A 22550-nucleotide genomic window follows, 5' to 3' on the forward strand; every position below is an offset into this window, starting at 1 on the left:
AGTTCTGAAAAGCTGGCCACTTTTATTTATGTCTCCAAAAAACTGCTTTTCATCCCATTTTTAAGTTTTAAATAGACAAAGTTTGCGTACTCATGCACAAGTTGTGTGGTTAGCTGTGGGGTTGTTCTCCAGATGAAGTTTAACTTATGACTTGTACTTACTGTATCAAGTGCATTTCCTCTCAGTGTTAATGGGATAGTTTTGCTACACAGATTAGCCCTTTGCTTGTCCATGGGAAACAGTCCAGTTTCTGGAGATTCAAATTTGAAACTGCGGAATTCCTAACAGTCTCCTCCCATTGAACTGAACTGACTGGGTGTTCCACTTGTTGATTACTTGTAGGACTGGATCCAAAGAACACAACATGGTTCTTGTTCTCCCCTGACTGTTTGGACTACTGGCAAGGCTAGTGCCCAGAGGGGCAGATATGGCCTGACATGGAGCACAGATGATGCACCCTTTTCACTAATGGCATAACTTCCACACTCCCTGAAACTCCAGGACTTACTGTGCCTGCTTGAGGCACCAATTATACAGCACCCCAACACGACACTGTGGTTTGTTTTTTCCGACGTGCATGTAGTTGGGATATTGGCTCTAGACTTTGCACCATAAAACTTCATGAGTTATGAAATGTCACTTTTAGTGAGTTTTTTGATGTCCACATTTTCAACTGCTGCACTTTATGATCATCTTAGCACAGAAAGTTGTCGGTTGGCAATAAAACTGTTTTCACGTTCTTTAACTTTACATTTCAATCTTTGTTCTATAGATATCATAATTACAACAGAATTAATGAACTTACATAAGCAGATGCTTTTGCAGAACACAAGACTACAAAAAAAGATAGTGCTCAGTCAATTAACTGAAAGAATGAACATGCCAGTTTCAATCTGTTTTAAATGATCCAAAAAATGACTTTGGTGAAAGAACTGCTTAAGTTTTTCCTCAACAAACTATTGTGTTAATCATGATTCTTATAACTGCCAAGTGGGGAAACCCGATGGTCAAAGTAATCTTCCCCAAGTTTTGCCAGACCTCTGGAATATCCTGTTTAGAGGACAAGACCATCTAAAGCAAAATGGATGAACTGGTGATTGAGCCAGGATTATAAACTATAGGACTGGGGGTATATCAGACATAGCAGAGAGTACAGACTCTGAAAGACTCATTATCACAACATTGGTTTCCTGCTAAAACTAATTTTGATCGATCAACTGCTTTGGCTTCAGAGGCTCCTTACCAAGAAGGCCTCTAGTGGTTATACACTGCTCTGATGAGCAAACTGAAAAGTGAATTGAAAACAGGAAGAAAAATTACCCCAAATAAACAAAATAGGAGGATTTATAAAAGTCAGAGGAAGTGGTAATCTGACCTCCACAAGCCTAATTTACATGGCCAATACTTTATGTGCCAGATAACCACTCACTGATGTTGGCACTACTAGAGGAGAAATATTATTACAAGGATGAACAAGTAATGTTTCCAGTTTATTAAGTACCAACATGTTTTCTATCAATACCAGGCACAAACATATTCGTCTTTCACTCCTTTATTTTCAAACACACTGGAGTCATAGCATAAAATCCTCCACCCTCTGCATTTCATATTACTACAAACTGATGCAGCAATGCAGTAGCTGATCTTGCTTCAATCTCTGTCAGTTCTTGATCTTCTTCAATAGCACAGTGCAACTGCTAGTCTTTAGTGATCTTCATTGATAATATTCCTGTTCTTCATCAGCTTTATGATGTTAGAATCTGAGGGTGAAAGTAAAATTTGCTCCAATGTGTGAAGTGGATGAAACAAAAATAATGATACCATTGGACATGTTAAGATATCAAGCATAGTTGTAATGCGAAATCTGAGCTGATGCAGTTTTCCCAGCATTAGTTACTCTCTTTTTGGTCCAGTATATTCTGATAGAAGTATACTCTGATACACTGCTGCTTTGTTGGTTAATAAAGTATAAAGTGAATTCACCAAGTAAACTTAATGGCTACAATGAGAAATCAGTTGTTTTATTTTCTGAAAGGAAGGGGATTCTAACCCGTTGATAGCTGAAATCCTGCTTAGACATCAGTATGTGGCCTCATATTACAGAGATTGATTTTATAAATAGCATACAGAGAACACACCCATTGGGCCACATAAAGAATTTGTGAAACAATAAAGCTACATCTGTGAAAGTCAAATACTGAAAAACAAAACTCTACGTCTCCAATCTGCAAGTTAGAGCAGTTCCCAGGCAATGGTTATTTATTTATTTATTTATTTTATCATGCATTTTAATATATGGAAGTCTCTTTGAAAAGGTTTGCTTCAGAAATTTGGTCAGCTCATATCTGTCTGTGACAAATGCACCATATTAGAGTTTCTACCCTTCTGAACTCCTTGGGATAACAAGAGTTATTTCTTCAATTTTATTTGGGAATATAGTGTGCAAACTTACTTATAGTTTGGATAATTATCAGTTGTAGAAAGTTCATGTAATTAATAAATGGACCTCCTCTCTTTGGACACTGTATATCACATGTTCTCCTTAGCACAACCTCTTGGAACTTGGGAGTGGCCTGTTCCATTAGACATATTGCTATTTTATCTCATGACAATAAAAACACCTGTATTATGTACAAAACCAATTTGAATGCATATGAACTTTTCTGAATGCAATGCAGTTAGCAGAGGTGCCGACTTCCTAAGTTCCCGAGGGGGGCTCAACCCCCACTCTGCCCCAGGCCATGTCCCCACTCCTTCCCTTCACCCAACCCCTCATCCCACCTCTTGCCACCCCGTTCTGTCTCCTCTCCTTGCCTCTTCCTGCCCCGCTCCTCCCTCTCCCCGAGTGCCTCCTGCACACCGCTGAACAGCTGATCACCAGTGGACAGGAGGTGCTGGGAGGGAGAGGAAGGAGCTGATCGGGGCCTGCTGGCAGGTGGGAGGTGTTGTGGGGAGGAGGAGGAGCTGATCCACGGGGCTGCTGGTGGTTGCTGAGCACCCACTATTTATTTTCCATGGGTGCTCCAGCCCTGAAGCACCCATGGAGTCAGGGCCTATGGCAGTTAGAATCTCTGGGTCAAATTTAACCCTGAAGTAAGCATGCTAAATTCTACTTGAAGACAATGGGAGCTGTACTTGTTTCCCCAGAGTTCAATCTGACCATCTGCATTTGGGTTCTGATCCAGAAGAGCACTGAAACACATGCTTAACTTCAGTGCTTTGTTGAATTGGGGTCCTGGTAGGGTTTAAACAAAACAAAGGTATACTTCCATGTTCAATCATACAGAGGAAAAAACCCAACACAAACCAACCAACTAGCCAAACAGAAGAGTCTTTCTACTTAATATTTAAGAGCAAAAATTAAGTTTTACCTCTAACTAGAGCCACATGAAAGATGGTAGTTTCAGTTTGCAGTAGTTTTCATCTCTTGAGTTTCACTATGAAGTTCAGGTTCAAACTAACCAGAAAATTCAAAGCAAGTTTAATTTTTTTACTTTAAATTATAAAAAATTCCCTATCACATGTTGGAAACAGAAAAGAAGGATTTCTTTTTTCTGAAGTTATTCTACTTTATCAATAGACTACACAGCCAAACTGTCTGCTTATAGCCTGATCCTGTAAAGTAGTATGGGTAATGCTTACTAACCCACTGTAAGCATTACTCCTAAGAGGAAGGGTCTGTGGGATCACGCCCCTAATATATTTTATTCATTCTATGAGGAAGAAATCTGGGCCACTGACATGAAGCTTCAGATTCCAAAAGACATTTTTGAAATTGCATGTCTGCCATTGCAGTTAATTTTGACTCTCATTAGTTTAATGACAATATTTTATGTTACTTTTTAAAAAAACCTTTACAAAGACTATTTTAATGAATAATAAAAATACAAAAAACAAAGAGACAGGTAACATGAGATGCAACTTTGGAATGTATAGGGCTAGTTCAAATGTGCAAGCTTGAACTTAACAAATGTTTAAAATATTTGAGTTTTTTAAACAGTGCCAAAATAAACCACATCTTTTCTAAAGACTACATATTTAGCTAGGCACTGGCAATGCAAATCTTTCAACCATTCCAAGTATTTGTTTAAAAGCCTCATAGAACACGTGTGCTCCCAACAAAACTGAAGAATGAAATGTTTAGACCACTAAAGCCCAGCAGCTGACTTACGATCAAGCTAAAACAAGACAAACACTTTGTTTTTTGGATTTGCCAGTGCAGTGGAAGAAAAAGGAATATTTTGCACAAATCTTATGTTAACTGGTATAATGATAAAAGCCAGATGTACTTCATGTAATGCTGCAACTCTGTCAAGTATAGTATGAGAGAAACTGCCATTCATTTGTTGCAACAGTTTTCTCTGCCTCACAGTAAATTGTTTATTCTGATACATGGGGTACAGCACCCACAAAAAGCAGCTTTCATATGGCATTATTTTAAACAAAGAAAACAAAGGCATGTAGAAAATGACATTTAGATAGCAACTTCATTTGTGTGTGTGAATTAAAGCAATTACAATTCAAGGTCACCTAATAAGATTTTTTATAAAACCATTTTAATTTGGAAACTAAAATGAATGAAAATCTTAAAAAATATCCTATAATTTGAAAAAAAAGGAATGTCTCTGTGACAACACACTGACATTGTTAAATTATTTCAATATGATAGCTTATTTGTAAAAGCAGTCTTAAAATTCTCATACATTAATAATTAACTAATGAGTCTACCTATCATCTGAATATATTTAAAGAGGGTTGTAACTGATTTCATCTATAGGGTTCCACTAACAAGACTGAGTGGGCTATGAACTTTTCAACTATCAGCAGCTTTCCTGACACCAATGTACAAAACTACACTATGAGATTCTGGCTGTGGGCTGAATGAAAAACAGTACTAAATGACTAAAGGGCCACAGTTCTGTTCTGTTAAAGTTGACTTGTCACAATATTGTTAATTAGTGAGGGCTTAGGGAAGGCTTACTATGAATATAATTACAGTACTGAAAAGCATTAATAACATTCTTATCCGGTGACAACGTGACACTATTTACATATTTTATCATGGCATGCATCATGAATGGCTCCCAGTGCTGTCACTCGCTGCATGATCACATAGAGAAATGCACAAAATCTCATGAGGGATATGAAATGCACATATATCTCCATGCTACATCAAAGTAATGGTGACACTGCTTACACCAGTAATTACCGTTGTCATAATCTTTGCCTATGGAAGACAAGCCCTTACTCTGAACTGGTGGCAAAGAAACTACCTCTACCGGGATGCAATCTGACACAGCCTCATCCTTTCCCCATAAATAAGGAGACTTAAAAAAAATGACTATTTTGCAGTTATATAGTATTTTACACCTTCAAAGTGCTGTACAGAGATTAATTAATCAATCCTCACAACACCTCTGTGAGGAAAAGCAAAAGCAAAATACTATTATCCCCATTTTACAGATGGGGAAACTTAAAAGGGTGAAATCCTGCCCCCCATTAAAGGTAATGGCAAAACTCTCCTTGATTTTAATGGGTCCAGGAATTCACCTACTCTACAGAGATTAAAGGCCTGATCCCACACCACTGAAGTCACTGGGGGTTTAACTGTTCATTTCAATGGGAGCAGGAGCATAAATCAATTATTTCAGTGGGAGTTTACCTAGGCACTTTTGAAAATCCCACTATGTGCCTATCTGCATCTTTAGGAGCCTAGATACCTTTAAAAAATCTGGCCCTAAGTGACTTGCCCAAGGCCACACACCAAGCCAGTAGCAAGGCAGAATTAGAACTCAAGAGGTTCTTCACATTTAGATGAGCCTTCCCAAGCATTTTCCCAAAGAAGACAAATATTCGTAGCTGAATTTTTAAAAAGTGATGGATAATTTAACAATGAATAAAAGTCTTTTGTAGTTGCACTACGAAGGTGCTAAAAATCCATGCTAAAAGGTAATCTGAGCTCATGCTTCATGGTGTAAATGGTAAAACAGAGTCAGGAAGGAATTTTCCCTCACATACAACACGGCACAACTGTATTATGGACGGTCACCATCTTGCTCTGAAGAATCAGCTATTGGCCACAACCAGAAAGAGTATATTTGACTCAATGACTGCTGATCTGATCTTGTATGATCTATCCTACTTTCCTGGATAAAAAGGGAGGATGGAAGTATGATTATGTAAAATCTGCATGTAAAGGACTAGGAGCTCTTTTACAGTATATACTACTGTATATACTACTGTATATACTATATACACTGTAATGAGTAATTTCTTTATAATGTTCCCTAGTGAACTTTAACACAGTACTGTTTCAAACAGCACTATGTCATAGCGCACTAGGGAACCTTTTGTGCATGCCAGCTGCATCTACATGGACCAATTAATGTGCAATACATTATTAGTGCACTTTAGAAATCACACCCCACAGTCTACATTATTGCTCCATGTCGGCAAGTCCTTAGATACAAGTAACCATTTCCGGTGTTCAATGGATAAACACCAGTTTCATTTTTTGTACTAAGAGTGCTGTATCAGTTAAAACTGAAAATCAGAAGTCCTACCCCTAAGAGTGAATCAAGGGGAAAATTCTAGAAACACCTAGATAAATGTGAAAGTGACAGCTAGGTCACTCAAGCATGGACAACAACGTCTTCCTTCCTTATTTGGCCATTTCCCTCAAGAAGAATTGGGACAAGGGTGTCCACAGCATGTGGCACGCCACTCAGTACACCACTGGGGGTACAGTAAGGGTATTAGAATAGGGCAGTAGTTGCTTCCAATCTAGTGAGAGCAGCATCCTCAAGACAGTAATTACAGGCTCACTTTGAGCACAAGAGGAACTAGAGCCTGGTGCAGCAGTCATAGGTTCCTCTAGGCAGGGGCAGCTCTAGCTTTTTTGCTGCCCCAAGCACAGCAGTCAGGCAGCCTTTGGTGGCGTGCCTGCAGGAGGTCCCCGGTCCCGCGGATTCGGCGGCATTTCTGCGGGAGGTCCGCCAGTCCCGCAGCTTCTGCGTACCTCACTGCCGATTGCCACCGAATCCGTGGGACCGGCGGATCTCCCACAGGAGCGCCACTGAAGGCTGCCTGACTGCTGCCCTCACAGGGACCAGCAGGGTGCCCCCCCTGCGGTTTGCCGCTCCAGGCATGCACTTGCTGCGTTGGTGCCTGGAGCCGCCACTGCCTCTAGGGTTTTACCAGCTCCCAGGTCTGGAAGCATGAAAGGGTCATCTGTGGTTTAATGACTATGGAGGTTCAGAAGCAATAATCACAGTCTGACTTGGGGCAGAGTGGGTGGTTAGGAATCACTCACAGAGTCTCCTGGGGCATAACAAGTACTATGCACTGCAGGTAAACCTACCTTCCCCTGCAAGTGGCCTAGTTGGGGGACTGAAACCAAAAGGAGCCTAGGTCTGCAGACAAAGAATGCAGAGTACTGCAGTGTCTGACCAGAGAGACAGACCCTGAGTCTGATTCTCCACATTAAATGGCATATTGCAGACTTCTTTCCTTCATTCTTCTATTCTCTTCTTTCATTGCATCTATAAAAACAATCACTAAAGAGAGAAGACAGCGGAAACACACAAAAGCCAGACGAGGGGGGCTGAGCAGAATGTTCAGTGCTTCCATTTCAAAGGAGGAGGCAAGGAGATTGATATAGAAGAGCTGAGGCTGTGCCTTACACAGTGGAGGTGAACGGCAGTTCCTTTGCCCCAGCCAGGTGGAGTATTAACCTCGCAGAGATTTTCTTTCATAGGAGCAGGAAGAAGAGCGACATATAACAATCAGAATAATCGTCTCTACAGCTTCAATACTGATCCATGTAACTACATTTTTACAAATTAACGAATCTACTCTTTTAGTGAAATCTAACTGTCCATATATGTTTATAAGGAGCTGAAATGGATCTGGAGTAGGATTCTGTGCTAGCTATAGAAAGTCTTTTTAAAGCCATGTGTCTACCTTCCCCATGATGCATGTACATAATTCTGATTAACAATTACAATACGGAGGGATTATGAGTGTGCATTATGAGGAAAACATCTCCATGATATTAACATAGATAGAACATTGAATCTGAACCTCTATTATCAGTAAGAAATACATTCAACATTAAAATATTCAATTGTTTGCGGATTGATAAATAGCATTGTAGCTTTACACTTTGCAGGACTGGCCCCTGAAGCAGGCCGTATGTAACATGGCCGGGCTGTGCCTTGCAGCACACTATAGTCCGACAATGTTAACTGCGTGAAGAGACTATTGTTAAAACAGCACACAAATGATTTCCACAATACTCACTGACCATACCACAATACAGCTGCTTAAAGCAAATACATGTTTGCAGAGATACAGTTTGACAAATAACACAACTCAGCAGCAAAGTGGTTAAACATTTATGATTTGATTTTATCTCAGTCTGGAATGTCATTGGAGTGTCCCACTTCTAACAACTGTTTGCTAAGTTAAGGCTTTAGTGTTTACACAGTGCTGAATGAAGCAGCCTGGTCACCAGATGTGAATACTTCCCTAGGCTGGAGCTTTCAATCAGATCACAGTCCTAATGGTCCCTGCTCCAACCTTCTTCCTCAGGACGTCCACCAGCCTTTCCAACCTGAGATGGGAGCAATGGGGGGAAGGGAGGGAAGAAAATAAAAAGGAAGCTAACATTAGGAATGTTCTGGCTGAAAGAGACAGTGTTTGCACTGAACCAAGCTGTCCTGGTGGTGGTCATGCTAAGAAACAAAGCATTACTGTAAAAGACAGACGCTAGGGCAGAATGCAGACAACTTGAGAGAAACTTTTAACCTACAACCCAACCCAGTCACAGTCAGAGGTGTATTTCAACTCATCTTCCCTCTGTGTAGTACATACAGTATCTGAGACCCCCATGACACAGGACTATGAATAAATCTCGCTGCAGATATGCCGCGATACATGGGCAGCACATTCAATTCCTGGAGGAAAAACAACAACCCTACTCTGTGGCTGTTGACTTCACTAAACACAATACTAATTGTCTTATTTTCTTTTAGCACTTGGTACTAAAGCTATGTGTACAATACAAGTGGTACAGTGGCAAGTCTGCAGCACCCCAGCTATGCTGATGTAGCACAGGTGCTTCCTACATTGACAAAAGGGTTTTTTCTGTCACTGTAGTTAATGCACCTCTCTGAGAGGCGGTAGCCAGGTCAACAGAAGAATCCTCAGCTGCACCTACAGTGGGGGTTAGGTTGACCTAACTAAGGTGCTGGGGGTGCCAAATTTTTCACAGCCCTGAGCACCGTAGCTAGGTCGATCTAATTTTTAAGGGTAGACCAAGCCTTAGCTCAATAGTGCAATGTGCCTTGCACATACTGCATGTTTACCTCTAAAAATCCCATATGTGTTCATATCAAAATCTCTTTTCAAAATACATGATAAGTCAAGTTTCTGAGTTGAGAGTGTATAAGATGTTATGTCTACACTGGTTCATATGTTTTGAATTGATGATACAAACAAGAGCATACAATAATTTAGGGTCAAATCCTGCAAAATGCTCAGAGTCCTCAATTCCCATAGACTTCAATGCAGTGGGAGTGAGGGTGCTCAGTGCCTCACAAGATCAGACTCTTCCTGGCACATAACTAAACCCAAATTCTAAATTTGTCCAGGAGTTCTCAGTCACATGCATTTTTCTTAAGCACTCCAATGAAAGTGTATTTAGCTATTTCCTCGGTTTATCTATTTTTTTATGTAATCCTCCAATGAAGGTTCTCCCACAAATAAACACAGGGCATAAAGCTGGACTTTGAGGGGAAGGGAATATTTTCAATGCCTATGCCAGTTAACAAGAGTTGTGACTTGTGAGTCCAATTAGCTGCACACAACACTGAAAGTTCACCATCTTTTCTGGTCCGAGAAGATTTTGTGTGTATATGTGTTGTATACTGCATTGGTAACATAAATACATATATACACATATATACTGCACAGCACTGGAACATAAATTCAATATAAAAGTAATGCAACCCCTTTAAAGCTGAAAAATGCATTTGACCTAATGGATGCATTAGTGACTTCAGTGCAAAAGAATTAGTTCGTGCTTCTTGGATTTACTGCCACAAGTTATAACATCTGATACTCACTAATGTGTACAATTAGGTACTGAAACACTCACATTTTCCAGGAACCTCTGAGCACCATGAAACTACACCTTTTATTGTGCTATTCAGATGGCTTAAATCCTGAAACTAGATTAGGAATTCACTACCCAAAAGCAATTGAGGGGAAGATTATCAACAGGCACCAGGAAATGACACATGGAAAATTTAGATGGTACTAGTTGCATTTTCCACAGTGAAGGTACTGGAGATGCAGTTTTTATGTCTGTGTAGTTTCACATTTTAAGTATTAGCATAGGTAGTATCATTATAGGTTAACTATTTCTCCTCTTCCTCTTCCCCCTTGTCTATATATCTTTGTCATTTTTTCTTTTGTCTTTTATTTTCTATAATTTCCATTATTTGCCATAAAACATGTATCAAACTTTTGGGGGTGAGGGTCAGGCAGGAAACAACTTACCCACCATGATCAACACAACTCTCATAAGTCAGTTCTTATGTAGTTTACCCTAACCAGAAATACTTTTCCAGGCTGGCTAAGTGAGTGGCTTTTAGGTTCTAGAAGATCTAAGGATTTTACCTCATAGCTACATGATGGGCCATATTTTTCTTCCCTGTTACTTACAAGTTCATATATTTTATCATTTCCTATTTCAGGGACAATACTTAAAATAATTTGGAATATAGCTGTGAAAATTTTATGATGTAATGTTTTTCTTTTGGAAAATGCTGATTTGACAAAATCAAAACATTTCATGGCAGTGCATCTATTTTGTTGAAATTTTTGATGGGAAATTATTGAAACATTTCATAGGGATGAAACAGTCCATTCAGACTTCATCATTTTGATAACAAATATGTTATTAATGAAATCTTTCAACTTTTATAACAGTAAAAATAATAAAATGATAAAAGTCAAAATGATAAAGTTGAAACAAAACGATTTGACCTTATTGAAATGAAATCTTTTAATAAAGTCCAAATGAAATATTTTGTTTCACAAAAAAATTCCAAGATTTCTACTCTTCGTCCGAATTCAGGATGAGAAACAATTTCAAAATCTTTTCCCATGGGACGGGAATTCCATTTTTCAACCAGCTCTAATTTGAACAATTGAAGTCAATGGAGTGATACCAATTCACGTCAGCTGAGGATCAGACCCACTGTATCTTTTCTGCTTTCCATCTGCAGGAGATATGCCCTCTTTCATTGAATAGACATCAGTTCCCTATCCTTCACCAACCAGGAATCGCCTAATGTCTCTGCAAAAGATCTGGAAGATCTCCAAGAAGAGCAGCTTTCCTTTGATGGCTTTTTTAGGTTAAGGATTAAGATGACATTTTTAATCTTCATGAATGGGGGCTATAGGCAGGGCCAGTTCTGGGCAAGCAGGATGGTTGTCCTGGGTGCCAACTTCCAGGGGTGCTGAAGTGCTGTGCTGTTTTTTCCCCCACTCTGATCATGACTGGCTGGTTGTGTTTTCTCCCACTTTCAGCTGCTGTCAGGGAGTATGGTCCTAAAATATTTTCTGTCCTGACTGGCAAAATGGCTAGGGCTGCTGCTGGCTCTAGACCTGTTCAGGCCCACAAAGCTCAGTGTTATAGGAATATGAAAAGGGAAGGAGGCCAGGCCTGATTTAGATATCATCATTCACCCCCCTTTACTTTCACCAGCTGCTAGGACCTTTGGATGTCACAAATATCTTATTTATTATGTTCAATAGCATCATAACAACCTTCTCAGCCACTTTAAGCACCTATGAAAATCTCTCTCAAGAAACTAATCTGACACACTGAAAGTCTGAGATTTGAGGGTTCATTATTTTTTGGAAAACAGAAACACCTATAGCGTGATTATTTAAATCACTGTTGTATTAAAAGCAATGCTGTGCAGCTGCACACCTGGGGGGAAAACTACAATGGTTTCAGTTATTTAAGTACCTTTAAGATCATAAGGTAAATATGGAATAGAGATCAATGTTTAAACTATCTCCTGCAAGCGTGCTTAGATACGTAGATATTGTCACAATTTTGTGATCAACCAATGGCAATGGACACCAAAGTAGACAAGTTAGTGAAGAGTTGCCCATATTTGAAAAGAAATACCAGTAGGATGAAAGTTGCTGTCTTCTGTTTAACCTTGCAACTGTCAGGCCTCATTGAAAATAATGAGGCTTAACAATCATAGCTTCTGCTCTTCAGATGAATGATGACTGCAATCATCAAAATGAGGTATCCAGCACCAGGTACAAACTCTGCAGAACTTATGTGCTTTTTATTTCAGTCCTGTATGGATTTGCATTTATGTATTGATTATTAGAAAAAATGATTATTAATAGTAGGAGATTAAGAAACCACATCTCTAACATGGATCTAAACAATTCTGTGAAATAAAAAATAACAGCTAATTATGAATTAAATCACAAAGAGGGTGAAATTCACCTTTGTGCAGAGAGCCACCAGAATGCCTACTTGTACCCCTAAAAACCCTCTTAATCCCATAAAATAGTGCTATGGCCTAAATCAGTGGTTAACAAGCCCTGGTACAAGCTTCAGGACTCTCTTTTGGGAACTATAATTCTATGTCCCTGTTGTCCATCACAGAGCCCAATTCTGCCACCCTTACTTACAGAGTAGACCTTTCTCTGTGAATAGTCAACTAAAGTTAATGAGACTACCTGTGTAGTAAGGTATTACCCAGAGTGAGTAAAGGTGACAAAATTGGGCTGCTGCAGATTTCCTGGTTGTGTCGTCTAATCCACGGTGGAGCTTGTTGCTCCAAATGCCATTTTTATGACAGAGATAGTAGCCTAAATTCCATTGTGCATGCATAGCTGAATGGGAGGTGTAGGAAACTAGTTGGTACACCAGATCTCTTAATTTAGGTAATTTTTTATAAAAAGGATGGAGGCCAATAACCTATAGGAAGTAATATTAAGAACATAAGAATGGCCATACTGGGTCATGCCAATGGTCTATCTAGCCCAGTATCCTGTTGTCCAACAGTGGCCGGTGCCAGATGCTTCAGAAGGAATTAACAGAACAGGGCAATTTATTGAGGGATCCATCCCCTGTCATTTAGTCCCAGCTTCTGGCAGTCAGAAATGTAGGGACAGCCAGATCATGGGGTTGTGTCCTTGACCATCTTGGCTAATAGCCATCGATGGACCTATCCTCCCTGAACTTACTTAATTCTTTTTTGAACCCAGTTATCAAGTTTTGGCCTTCACAACATCCCCTGGCAATGAGTTTCAGTGGTGACTGGGTGTTGTGTGATGAAGTACTTCCTTATGTTTGTTTTAAACCTGCGGCCTATTAATTTCATTGGGTGAACACTAGTTCTTGTGTTATGTGAGGGGGCAAATTACACTTCCTTATTTACTTTCTCCTTAACATTCATTATATACCTCTATACTATCCCCCCCCTTAGTCACCTCTTTTCTAAGATGAACAGTCCCAGTCTTTTTGCTCTCTTCGCATATGGAAGCTGTTCCAGACCCCTAATCATTTTTGTTGTCCATCTCTGTACTTTTTCCAATTTAATATATATTTTTTGAGATGGGGTGACAAGAACTGTATGCAGTATTCAAGGTGGGGGCATACCATGGATTTATATAGTGACACTATGATATTTTCTGTCTTATTGTCTATCACTTTCCTAATGGTTCCTAACAGTGTTAGCTTTTTTGACTGCCACTGCACATTGAGCCGATGTTTTCAGAGAACTATCCATGATGACTCCCAGATCTCTTCTTGACTGGTAACAGATAATTTAGACCCCATCATTTTGTACGTATTAGGGCTGTCAATTAATTGCAGTTAACTCACACGATTAACTAAAAAAAATTAATCGCGATTAATAGCACTGTTAAACAATAGAATACCAGTTGAAATGTATTAAATATTTTTGGATGTTTTTCTACATTTAAAATATATTGATTTCTATTAAAACACAGACTACAAAGTGTACAGTGCTCACTTTATATTATTATTTTATTACAAATATTTGCACAATAAAAAATGAAAAAATGATAAAAGAAATAGTATTTTTCAATTCACCTCATACAAGTACTGTAGTGCAATCTCTTTATCATGAAAGTGCAACTTACAAATGTAGATTTTTTTTGTTATATAACTGCTCTCTCTCTTGAAGTTTAGAAACTACAAGTCCACTCAGTCCTACTTCTTGTTCAGCCAATCACTAAGACAAAAAAGTTTGTTTACATTTACAGGAGATGCGGTTGCCTGTTTCTTATTTACAATGTCACCTGAAAGTGAGAACAGGCATTTGCATGGCACTTCTGTAGCCAGCATTGCAAGGTATTTATGTGACAGATATGCTAAATATCCATATGCCCCTTCATGCTTCGGTCACCATTCCAGAGGATATGCTTCCTTGCTGATGATGCTCATTAAAAAATAATGCATTAATTACATTTGTGACTGAACTCCTTGGGGATGAACTGTATGTCTTTGGCTCTGTTTTACCTGCATTCTGCCATATATTTCATGTTATAGCAATCTTGGATGATAACCCAGCACGTTTGTTTTAAGAACACTTTCACAGCAGATTTGACAAAACGCAAAGAAGATACCAATGTGAGATTTCTAAAAATAGCTACAGCACTTGACCCAAGGTTTAAGAATCAGAACTGCCTTCCAAAATCTGAGAGGGACAAGGTGTGGAGCATGCTTTCAGAAGTCTTAAAAGAGCAACACTCAGATGCAGAAACCACAGAACCCGAGCCAACAAAAAAGAAAATCGACCTTCTGCTGGTGGCCTCTGACTCAGATGATGAAAATGAACATACATCGGTCTGCTCTGCTTTGGCCGTTATCGAGCAGAATCCATCATCAGCATGGACGCATGTCCTATGGAATGGTGGTTGAAGATGAAGGGACATATGAATCTTTAGCACATCTGGCACATAAATATCTTGCGACGCCTGCTACAACAATGCCATGAAAATGCCTGTTCTCATTTTCAGGTGACATTATAAACAAGAAGCGGGCAGCAAATTGTAACCAAGTTTGTTTGTCTGAGCGATTGGCTGAAGTAGGACTGAGTGGACTTGTAGGCTCTAAAGTTTTACATTGTTTTATTTTTCAATGCAGTTATTTTTTGTACATAATTCTACATTTGTAAGCTCAACTTTCATGATAAAGAGATTGCACTACAGTACTTGTATAAGGTGAATTGAAAAATACTATTTATTTTGTTTTTTACAGTGCAAATATTTGTAATAAAAATAAATATAAAGTGAGCACTGTACACTTTGTATTGTGTTGTAATTGAAACCAATATATTTGAAAATGTAGACAACATCCAAAAATAATTAAATACATGGTATTCCATTATTGTTCAACAACACGATTAATCGCGATTAATTTTTTTAATCACTTGACAGCCCTAGTACATATGTATTCATTTTTATTCATTTTGTATATTTGTTTTGATATATTTTAGTTAAGTTGCAAACATATTTATTATGTTTGTCTATGATCTTGCAAAACAGGATGAATTAATCTTTTCACTGCTGTGAGTCTTATACTGTGAAGAAATACCTTGTGGAGGAGGTGCTCTTCTGAGGATAACTGAAATGTATAAGGCAACACTTATCCCAAAGAATAAGCATGGATAATGACCCAATTTGCTTCACCTTTTGAAGCTACCCAAAGAGGACACTCAGGAAAAAGAGATTTTTCTGACCTTTTAGTGAAGATTGAACATGCATGACTGCCTGGTGGAAAAAAATCAACTCTAGTGACCAAGGTCCAGATGTTTAAAGATATTTAGGGCCCTGAAGATAACAGATAGGCTCATAGTGGAGTTCTCAAAAGTGCCTAATCTTGTTAGGCACTTAACTCGCATTGATTTCAATAGGACAGGCACCTAACCTGCTTAGGTATTTTTAGAAATTCCATGAGGCACCTCTCTGCACCTTTAGATGCCTAAATGCCTTTGAAAATCTAGCTCTAAGAGATTAATTCACCTTACAAATATCACTTTACTGGTGTGCAATTTCTTTTTGCTATATTGTATCTATATATTCAAAGACCTATGTTAAAAGAAAAAAAAACATTGGGCCAAATTATGTCCTCATATGGATATGTAGTGCTCCACCTTTAGTCATATTGAGCTGCACATTCCAAGGGCAATAAATTCCATGCTTAAAGGATGGATAAAATTTGCCATATTTGAAGAGCAGAAAAAGGAGTGAGAAATATTCTTTATCTTATTTCTATAGTGCCTACCTAATAACCCTGCACAATAAGAAAAGTCCTACAGTTTAAAGGCAAAGACATCTGCAAAGCTGGTACATGAGTATTTCTTACTTTAGCAAGAGATGTATTGCCTTTAAGACTCTTGAGTTGTGCTAGACTAATCGTGGTCTTTTTTTATATGAAGTTGGAGTTAATTCTAGGCCAAAAGCAAGAAATCTGTGGCTGAATGTAGTAGCAAATAGCTTTACTGGTGGGGTCTGCTACTGTGATGTTACCAGGTGGAATAAATTCTTCATGAAATGTTCATAAGCTTTGAGAAGAAGGTCCCATCTACAGAAGCAGACTGCCTAAGCAGTCAGGGATTTCTTTTCCAAGACATAGTCTGCTTGCTTGCTTGTGCAGTTACTTTAGGTTTGTGCTCTCTTGTCCCTTATGTATGCTGTTCTGGTTTGAATACTGGATGTGGTTAGACAGTTCTAAGTGCTTGACTGATTTGATTTTTATTAGATGTATGGATTTTCCTTCATTGATGTTTCCTTTTGGGTTGCCATACATTGGAGGTGGGCTCCAGATTTCCAGAGGCTGATGTCTACTCTTATTATGAATAATTCTGAATTATATAGAAGTTTCCTTATTAAAATAGATTTAAAAATTCTTGATGACAGAAACTTTAATATTAGCTATAGGGCTCTAGTCACTGCTCTGTCAGTTCACCCCTCCTACAGGAGATCAGATAAGGAAATACAGCTTTAAACTGGGGTTTGGACTTACTATAAGATCTACTGATGAAGGCTGAGAGAAGTGCTGAATCAGCGCATTCCCCCCTGTGCCCCTTCTCTGGCCTGCGCTGACCATTTTATGGTGGACAGTGACATTTAGCCACAAACCTTGAGTAAGGGCTTGTGTAGATCTGCACTGCTCCAAGGGGATCACTGGGGAGATTACAGCTCAGGTCTACCTAAAATTTACCTCTATTAGAGAATAGCATCCTTCAATTAGCCTTATGTGCTATCTGCACAGCAATACATAGACTAGGGCAAAACAATAGCTTCTACCTGCAGATGGATGATAAAAGCAATAAAAACAAAACCCTTGTGGATTTTGAAATACTATATAAAGGCTTATAAAACTACACTCTAACCTTTGGTTATCTGTTCAACAGATTAGATTAGGCTCAGGCCATGAAGATGGCCTTACTTGGGTTCTTGATGGTTTCTTGTGGAATGTATTTTGCTGACATTAATGCCTCTCCCAAACCCAACAGTTCTGACACATTCCATGACGAGTAAGAGGCAGTAGACAGAAAGAGCGGGAGATGTCGGTGTTTAACAGATCAAGTGGCAGGTCTTCTACAATCTTGTAATAGATTATTTATTGGATGAAGTCTTGATACGGATTAGAGGCATCATGCGGCTTTCCTCACACTTAACAAATATTCTTCTACATCATGTCTGGATGTCTTTCTTAACAAAACACTCTGGGCTCAGTCAGAAATTATGAACTGGATGCAGGAATTACTGGGTGAAATTCTAGGGCCCGTGTTATGTTGGAGGTCAGACAGGATGAATAAAATGGTCCCTTTTGGCCTTAAAACATAAGAATCTAAGAGACTGATTGAGCAGAGCCTGTTAGCTCTAAATCACATTACACCACCGTGATGAATTAACCTATTCCAGGAACTGCCACCAACTACTGATTGGCCAACACTGTTTGTTATGTCACTCCAGTAAGTATGTTCCAATGAGCTCCCAGGCTTAAATTTGGCAGTGGAAGTTATTGTCTCACAGTTACACACTGACCTAAAAACAAGCATTTCTAATAAAACTCCTTCAGCAGTTTCTCTACCAGAAAGAATAATTTTGTACTGGATTAAACTTAGAGGTAAATACAGCCAGTTGGGCTCCTTTCAAAATAAATCTGGTTTACATGGGCCTTGGCTAAAATATTAAATATTGTTCTGTGGCCCACAATAGCTAATCTTGCCAAATAGTTTCCCCCTATACCTTCTGTCTCAAAGATTATGAGCCTGACATCAGCATTGCCATGTACCTTCTACCATCACTTACATCAAGGAAAAGTGAGTGTAAAACACTACCATTCTGTTTTGATAGTGTTTTACTCCCAATGGAGAATTAGGCCCTGTGTCCGTATTTGGGACTTAAGTCATTCTTGCTAAGGGTACAGCTGTTCCCCTATTTTAGAGTACTTACGAAGAAGTGCATTTACAACTGGGTTTCAGTACAACCAGGCTCCCATGTGTTTATCTTTTCAAATGCATGCTCTTTGGAACAAGGACTGTCTTTATCTGCTGTACTGTACCATTCTGTGCAAGCTGTTGACACTAAACAAATAATAATAATTAGAATAGATGACAGATTCACATATTTAAAGGCCAGAAGAGACCATTAGATCCTCCTGGCCACAGAATTTCATCGAGTTATCCCTTTATGGAGCCCAATAACTTGTATGGTAGCTTCATTAGTGGCCCATTGATCCCACATGTATATTAGAAACCACTTTCTAAATTCTTTCTTTATGTATAACTTATTTTATACTGATTTCTCCATGACAGTTTGTCACTGACAATTATTGCTTCAGGTCATTTTGTTCCATAGTTTATTCTCTTCCTTGTAGAGTTCATATAAAAAATCCTGGCATCAGAACATGTGTCTTGGAATGACCACATTTTCACAGCTTTTTTGCTTACATTAACTGGGAGTTTATTTGATTTACATACCAAATATTTACTGGAACAATTCTCTCTGTCACATGCATAAGAAAAACTAGCAGTTTTGCCTTTCAGGTCAGATAGCTTTACCATAGAAAGCCTTTGTGCCAAAGTATTTATTGGTTTGAAGGGAGGAGAAATCACTACTTCCTATCAGCCACAGAAGAATACTAGCCTTTCATTTTGGTAGTGCTGTTTGATGTTATTAAAAAGTCATGAACTCCTGAAAGACTCAGTCTCTCTCCTAACAGCTCCCCACCCTTCTCTCAAGAGCATTCCTTCCAGAGAAAAGCTGCATGTGTATCTAGCTGTGATATTCATGTGCCGCACGGCGTTTAAGGGCAGATTCTCAGCTGGCATAATCAGCATATTGACTCCAACAGAACTATGACGATTTACATCAGCTGAGGAGTTGTTTCAATAATACTTCTGATCGGGTCACTTATTTTCTGCAGTGTCCTGTTATATACAATCAATTTAGCAAGACAACCAACATTCTTCTTAGGAGTTGTATTTACTGCTGCTAAAGCAGGCCAGCTGACAGGTGTCATAGGATACCCACACAGACAAAAGGCAAGTTACTGGCAATACGGAAGAACAGTGTGGGATACCAGTAGCTCTGTGGGATCTTTCAAATCTAAGCTAGGACCCTGGGGTGGTTGCAAGGTCCCAGATGAGGGTTTTTTTGTTTGAATGGCTGTTTTAAAGAACTATTCTTTGGATCCTCTAGTATTTCTACAGGTTACAGAACAGATAGTACTTATCTGCAATGGCACCAAAGGTAAGCCCTTGCTTAGCCTGCTGGGCAATGCCCCAGATCCATTTCTCTTTCTTTTTAAAATTAAAACTGATTACCACAGCCTGCTGTGCCTATTGTCACCATGTAGAGTATTCATAAATTCTAGGTTGGAGTATGTGATCATGGAACAATCATGGAACAGTATGTGGATGTTTTTCTTTCCATAAGAGATGATGTTTGTGATCACAGAGATTGAGACTTATAGTGAGAAAGCTTGCCTGCTAACCAATAAACTGAACCAGTACGAAGCTGAGAAAGCCATACACATATTGTAAAGTAATAAGATCAAGAATACGAGGGTCTCATTTTTTGTTTTGTTTTTAAACCACTGAAAAAGAATAAGATGATCAAAGCAACAAGATCAGGGTTTGAAATTTTCTCTGTTCCTAAGTCTGGTAGTTGCTATATTCAGTCTTGGATCAGTGCCTGCTAGACTGAGGGACAGTGACTGATTTTAATGGCCCACTGTCTCCCAAACCCCAGGGTTGGAAAAGAATGTGAGTACAATTATAGTGAGCTGAGAATTCTGCCCATTCAATGCAGGGCTAGCTCTAGGGCTTCTTATGAGGAATAGGCAAACGTCCTGCAGTGACCCACACTAGCAGATACTTAAAGTTTTGTTGGGCCAGGAAATTATTCTGTACGGGACAGCAATTCCTATTCCAAAACACCTGTCCCTCCAGGGATGCATGTTAGCCCCCCACTAGTAGTGGGGAGGGCTTCTAATAATAAAATACCAAGGCTAAGATTTTGTCATGGTTATTTTTATAAAAGTCACGGACAGATCACAAGCAATAAACAAAAATTCGCAGAAGCTATGACCTGTCTGTGACTTTTGCTGCTCCATGGCTTCCCCACCGTGGGAGCTCTGGGGATCCCCCTCCGCCTCAGCAGCTGGAAGCTGAAGGGTGGGCTGGGAACTGCAGGGTGGTCATATTTCCCAAAGAAAAAACAGGACACCCCCAGCTGCTTGCCCAAGGTGCCCCCTCATCCTTGCTCCAGCTGTCGCCTGTCGCTGGAACCCTGAGGAGGGACCCCCTCAGGAGTCTGTCATGTGTAGCTGGAACTTTGCAGGGGTTGCTGCTGTCGCTGGTTGCTGCTGTCGCCTGTCACTGAAACCCTGCCAGGGTTCCACTGATTGCCAGCTCCAGAGTCCCGCAGTCCCTGGGGCTGAAGCAGAGGATGTCACGGAGGTCTCTGGAAGTCATAGCTTCTGTGACTTCCATGACCTCCATGACATAAACGTATCCTTAACTATTACCACTACTTAGCACTTAGAGTGCGTTTTACCATAAAACTTACCAAAAAAAGTGCTTCACAAAAGCAAGTGAGTAACATTAGCTCTATTTCTCAGATGGGAAAATGGTTGAGCAGAGACGTTACCGGTAAGTGACTTGCTCAAGCTCAAACAATAAACCAGTATGGCCCCAATCCTGCAAACACTTAATGCATGTGTTTAACTTTATTCACAAGTAGTCTCAATGAGTAGGATTGCTCATGCGTGCAAAGTTAAGCACATGCATAAGCGTTTGCAGGACCAGGACTGAAGAAAGCTGGGAACAGACCCCCTCTCTCTTGGCTCCCAGTCCCATGGCCCATCCATTGGACCACGTTCATCCTTGGGGATCTAGAATGCTTCCAAGTTTTGAGAACTCTCTTAATGATATGAATCAGAGGGTATGTGCTGCAGGAATTGGAATTAATACAATAATATATTCTGTTGGCGATTTTTGCCCTCTTTAAAAATACTCAAAAATTACCTCAAAAACTGATTATCTGACAACTGTAAAAACGTTAAGCATATAAATCAGTTCTATAGTTTTTTGTGTTAGTTACACAGTAAGCCAAATGGTGTATTTTTAAAAGTCTCTAGGGAAGCTGTGAGTATCTTTAAACTTTAAATGTTAATGCCATCATTCTAATGCCTCTCTGTATGCTTCAGACAAGTCCTCCTTGTAAGACCAGATCTGACCTTCTTGTCTGTCTATTCCATGTTAGCTCCACCTCTTTTATGTGTGCCCTAGTCAAATCTTGTTTACAATGAGGTTTGCAAAATTGCAAATACTGTTACACTGCCCAGGTTTGTGTTTCTCAAGCGCATCCCACCAAGACGTAGTTTTGGCAGTCACTGCTTAAAACACTAAACACCCTCTTGACACTGTAAACAATGAAGACAAGATCATGTTCTTTCTTGATTCTGTGCATATTTTACAAACACTGAGGCAGACTCTTGGGCTCTAGACAGCTCTTATTTTTCTTCTCCCTTCTTGTAGGTAGCCGTACCATTATGACTGAGAGCAATGGGGAGTCTATGGAGCAAATTCTTCCTGTCCTCCCACCCCAAACAACCATCAATTTCCCTTGAATATACTTTTAGAAAAAAACTTTTTTTTAATATAGGCGTGATGTATTTTAGTTGATTTTCCCTCCTGGCATAACTGAGGTGATGTTGCCCAAGCTGAAATGGCAGAGATGGTGCCATAGAGAGATCAAATGACAGTGGGAAACGGTTTGGAGGTACAGAAACATAGTTAGTTAAGCTCTCACTTGTGATAACTCCTTCATGACAGACGACAGATGAGTAGCCCAAACTGCCCAACCTTCTGGCAGAATCCAATGGCATATACCGAGCAATACATCTTGCCCATAGACCTTTCAGTACCTCTGGATTTGGAGGTATTCACAGTTGGTCAAAT

General features: G+C 39.5%; 1 protein-coding gene across 4 annotated transcripts in view; it reads right to left on the reverse strand.

The window, feature by feature from the left end:
- Positions 1 to 2929: 2929 nt before the first annotated feature.
- The window catches only part of MIPOL1 (mirror-image polydactyly 1), a 291843-nt gene continuing 272222 nt past the window's right edge, over positions 2930 to 22550 (reverse strand). For all 4 annotated transcript variants that reach the window (XM_034768596.1, XM_034768593.1, XM_034768595.1 and 1 more), the window contains one exon: positions 2930 to 8614. In XM_034768596.1, the coding sequence (XP_034624487.1) occupies positions 8548 to 8614 (67 nt within the window). In that variant the 3' untranslated portion in view covers positions 2930 to 8547. The remainder of the gene's footprint in view (positions 8615 to 22550) is intronic.

This window comes from Trachemys scripta, chromosome 4 (genome assembly GCF_013100865.1).
Source record: "Trachemys scripta elegans isolate TJP31775 chromosome 4, CAS_Tse_1.0, whole genome shotgun sequence".
In the NCBI taxonomy this organism is placed as follows: Eukaryota; Metazoa; Chordata; order Testudines; family Emydidae; genus Trachemys; species Trachemys scripta.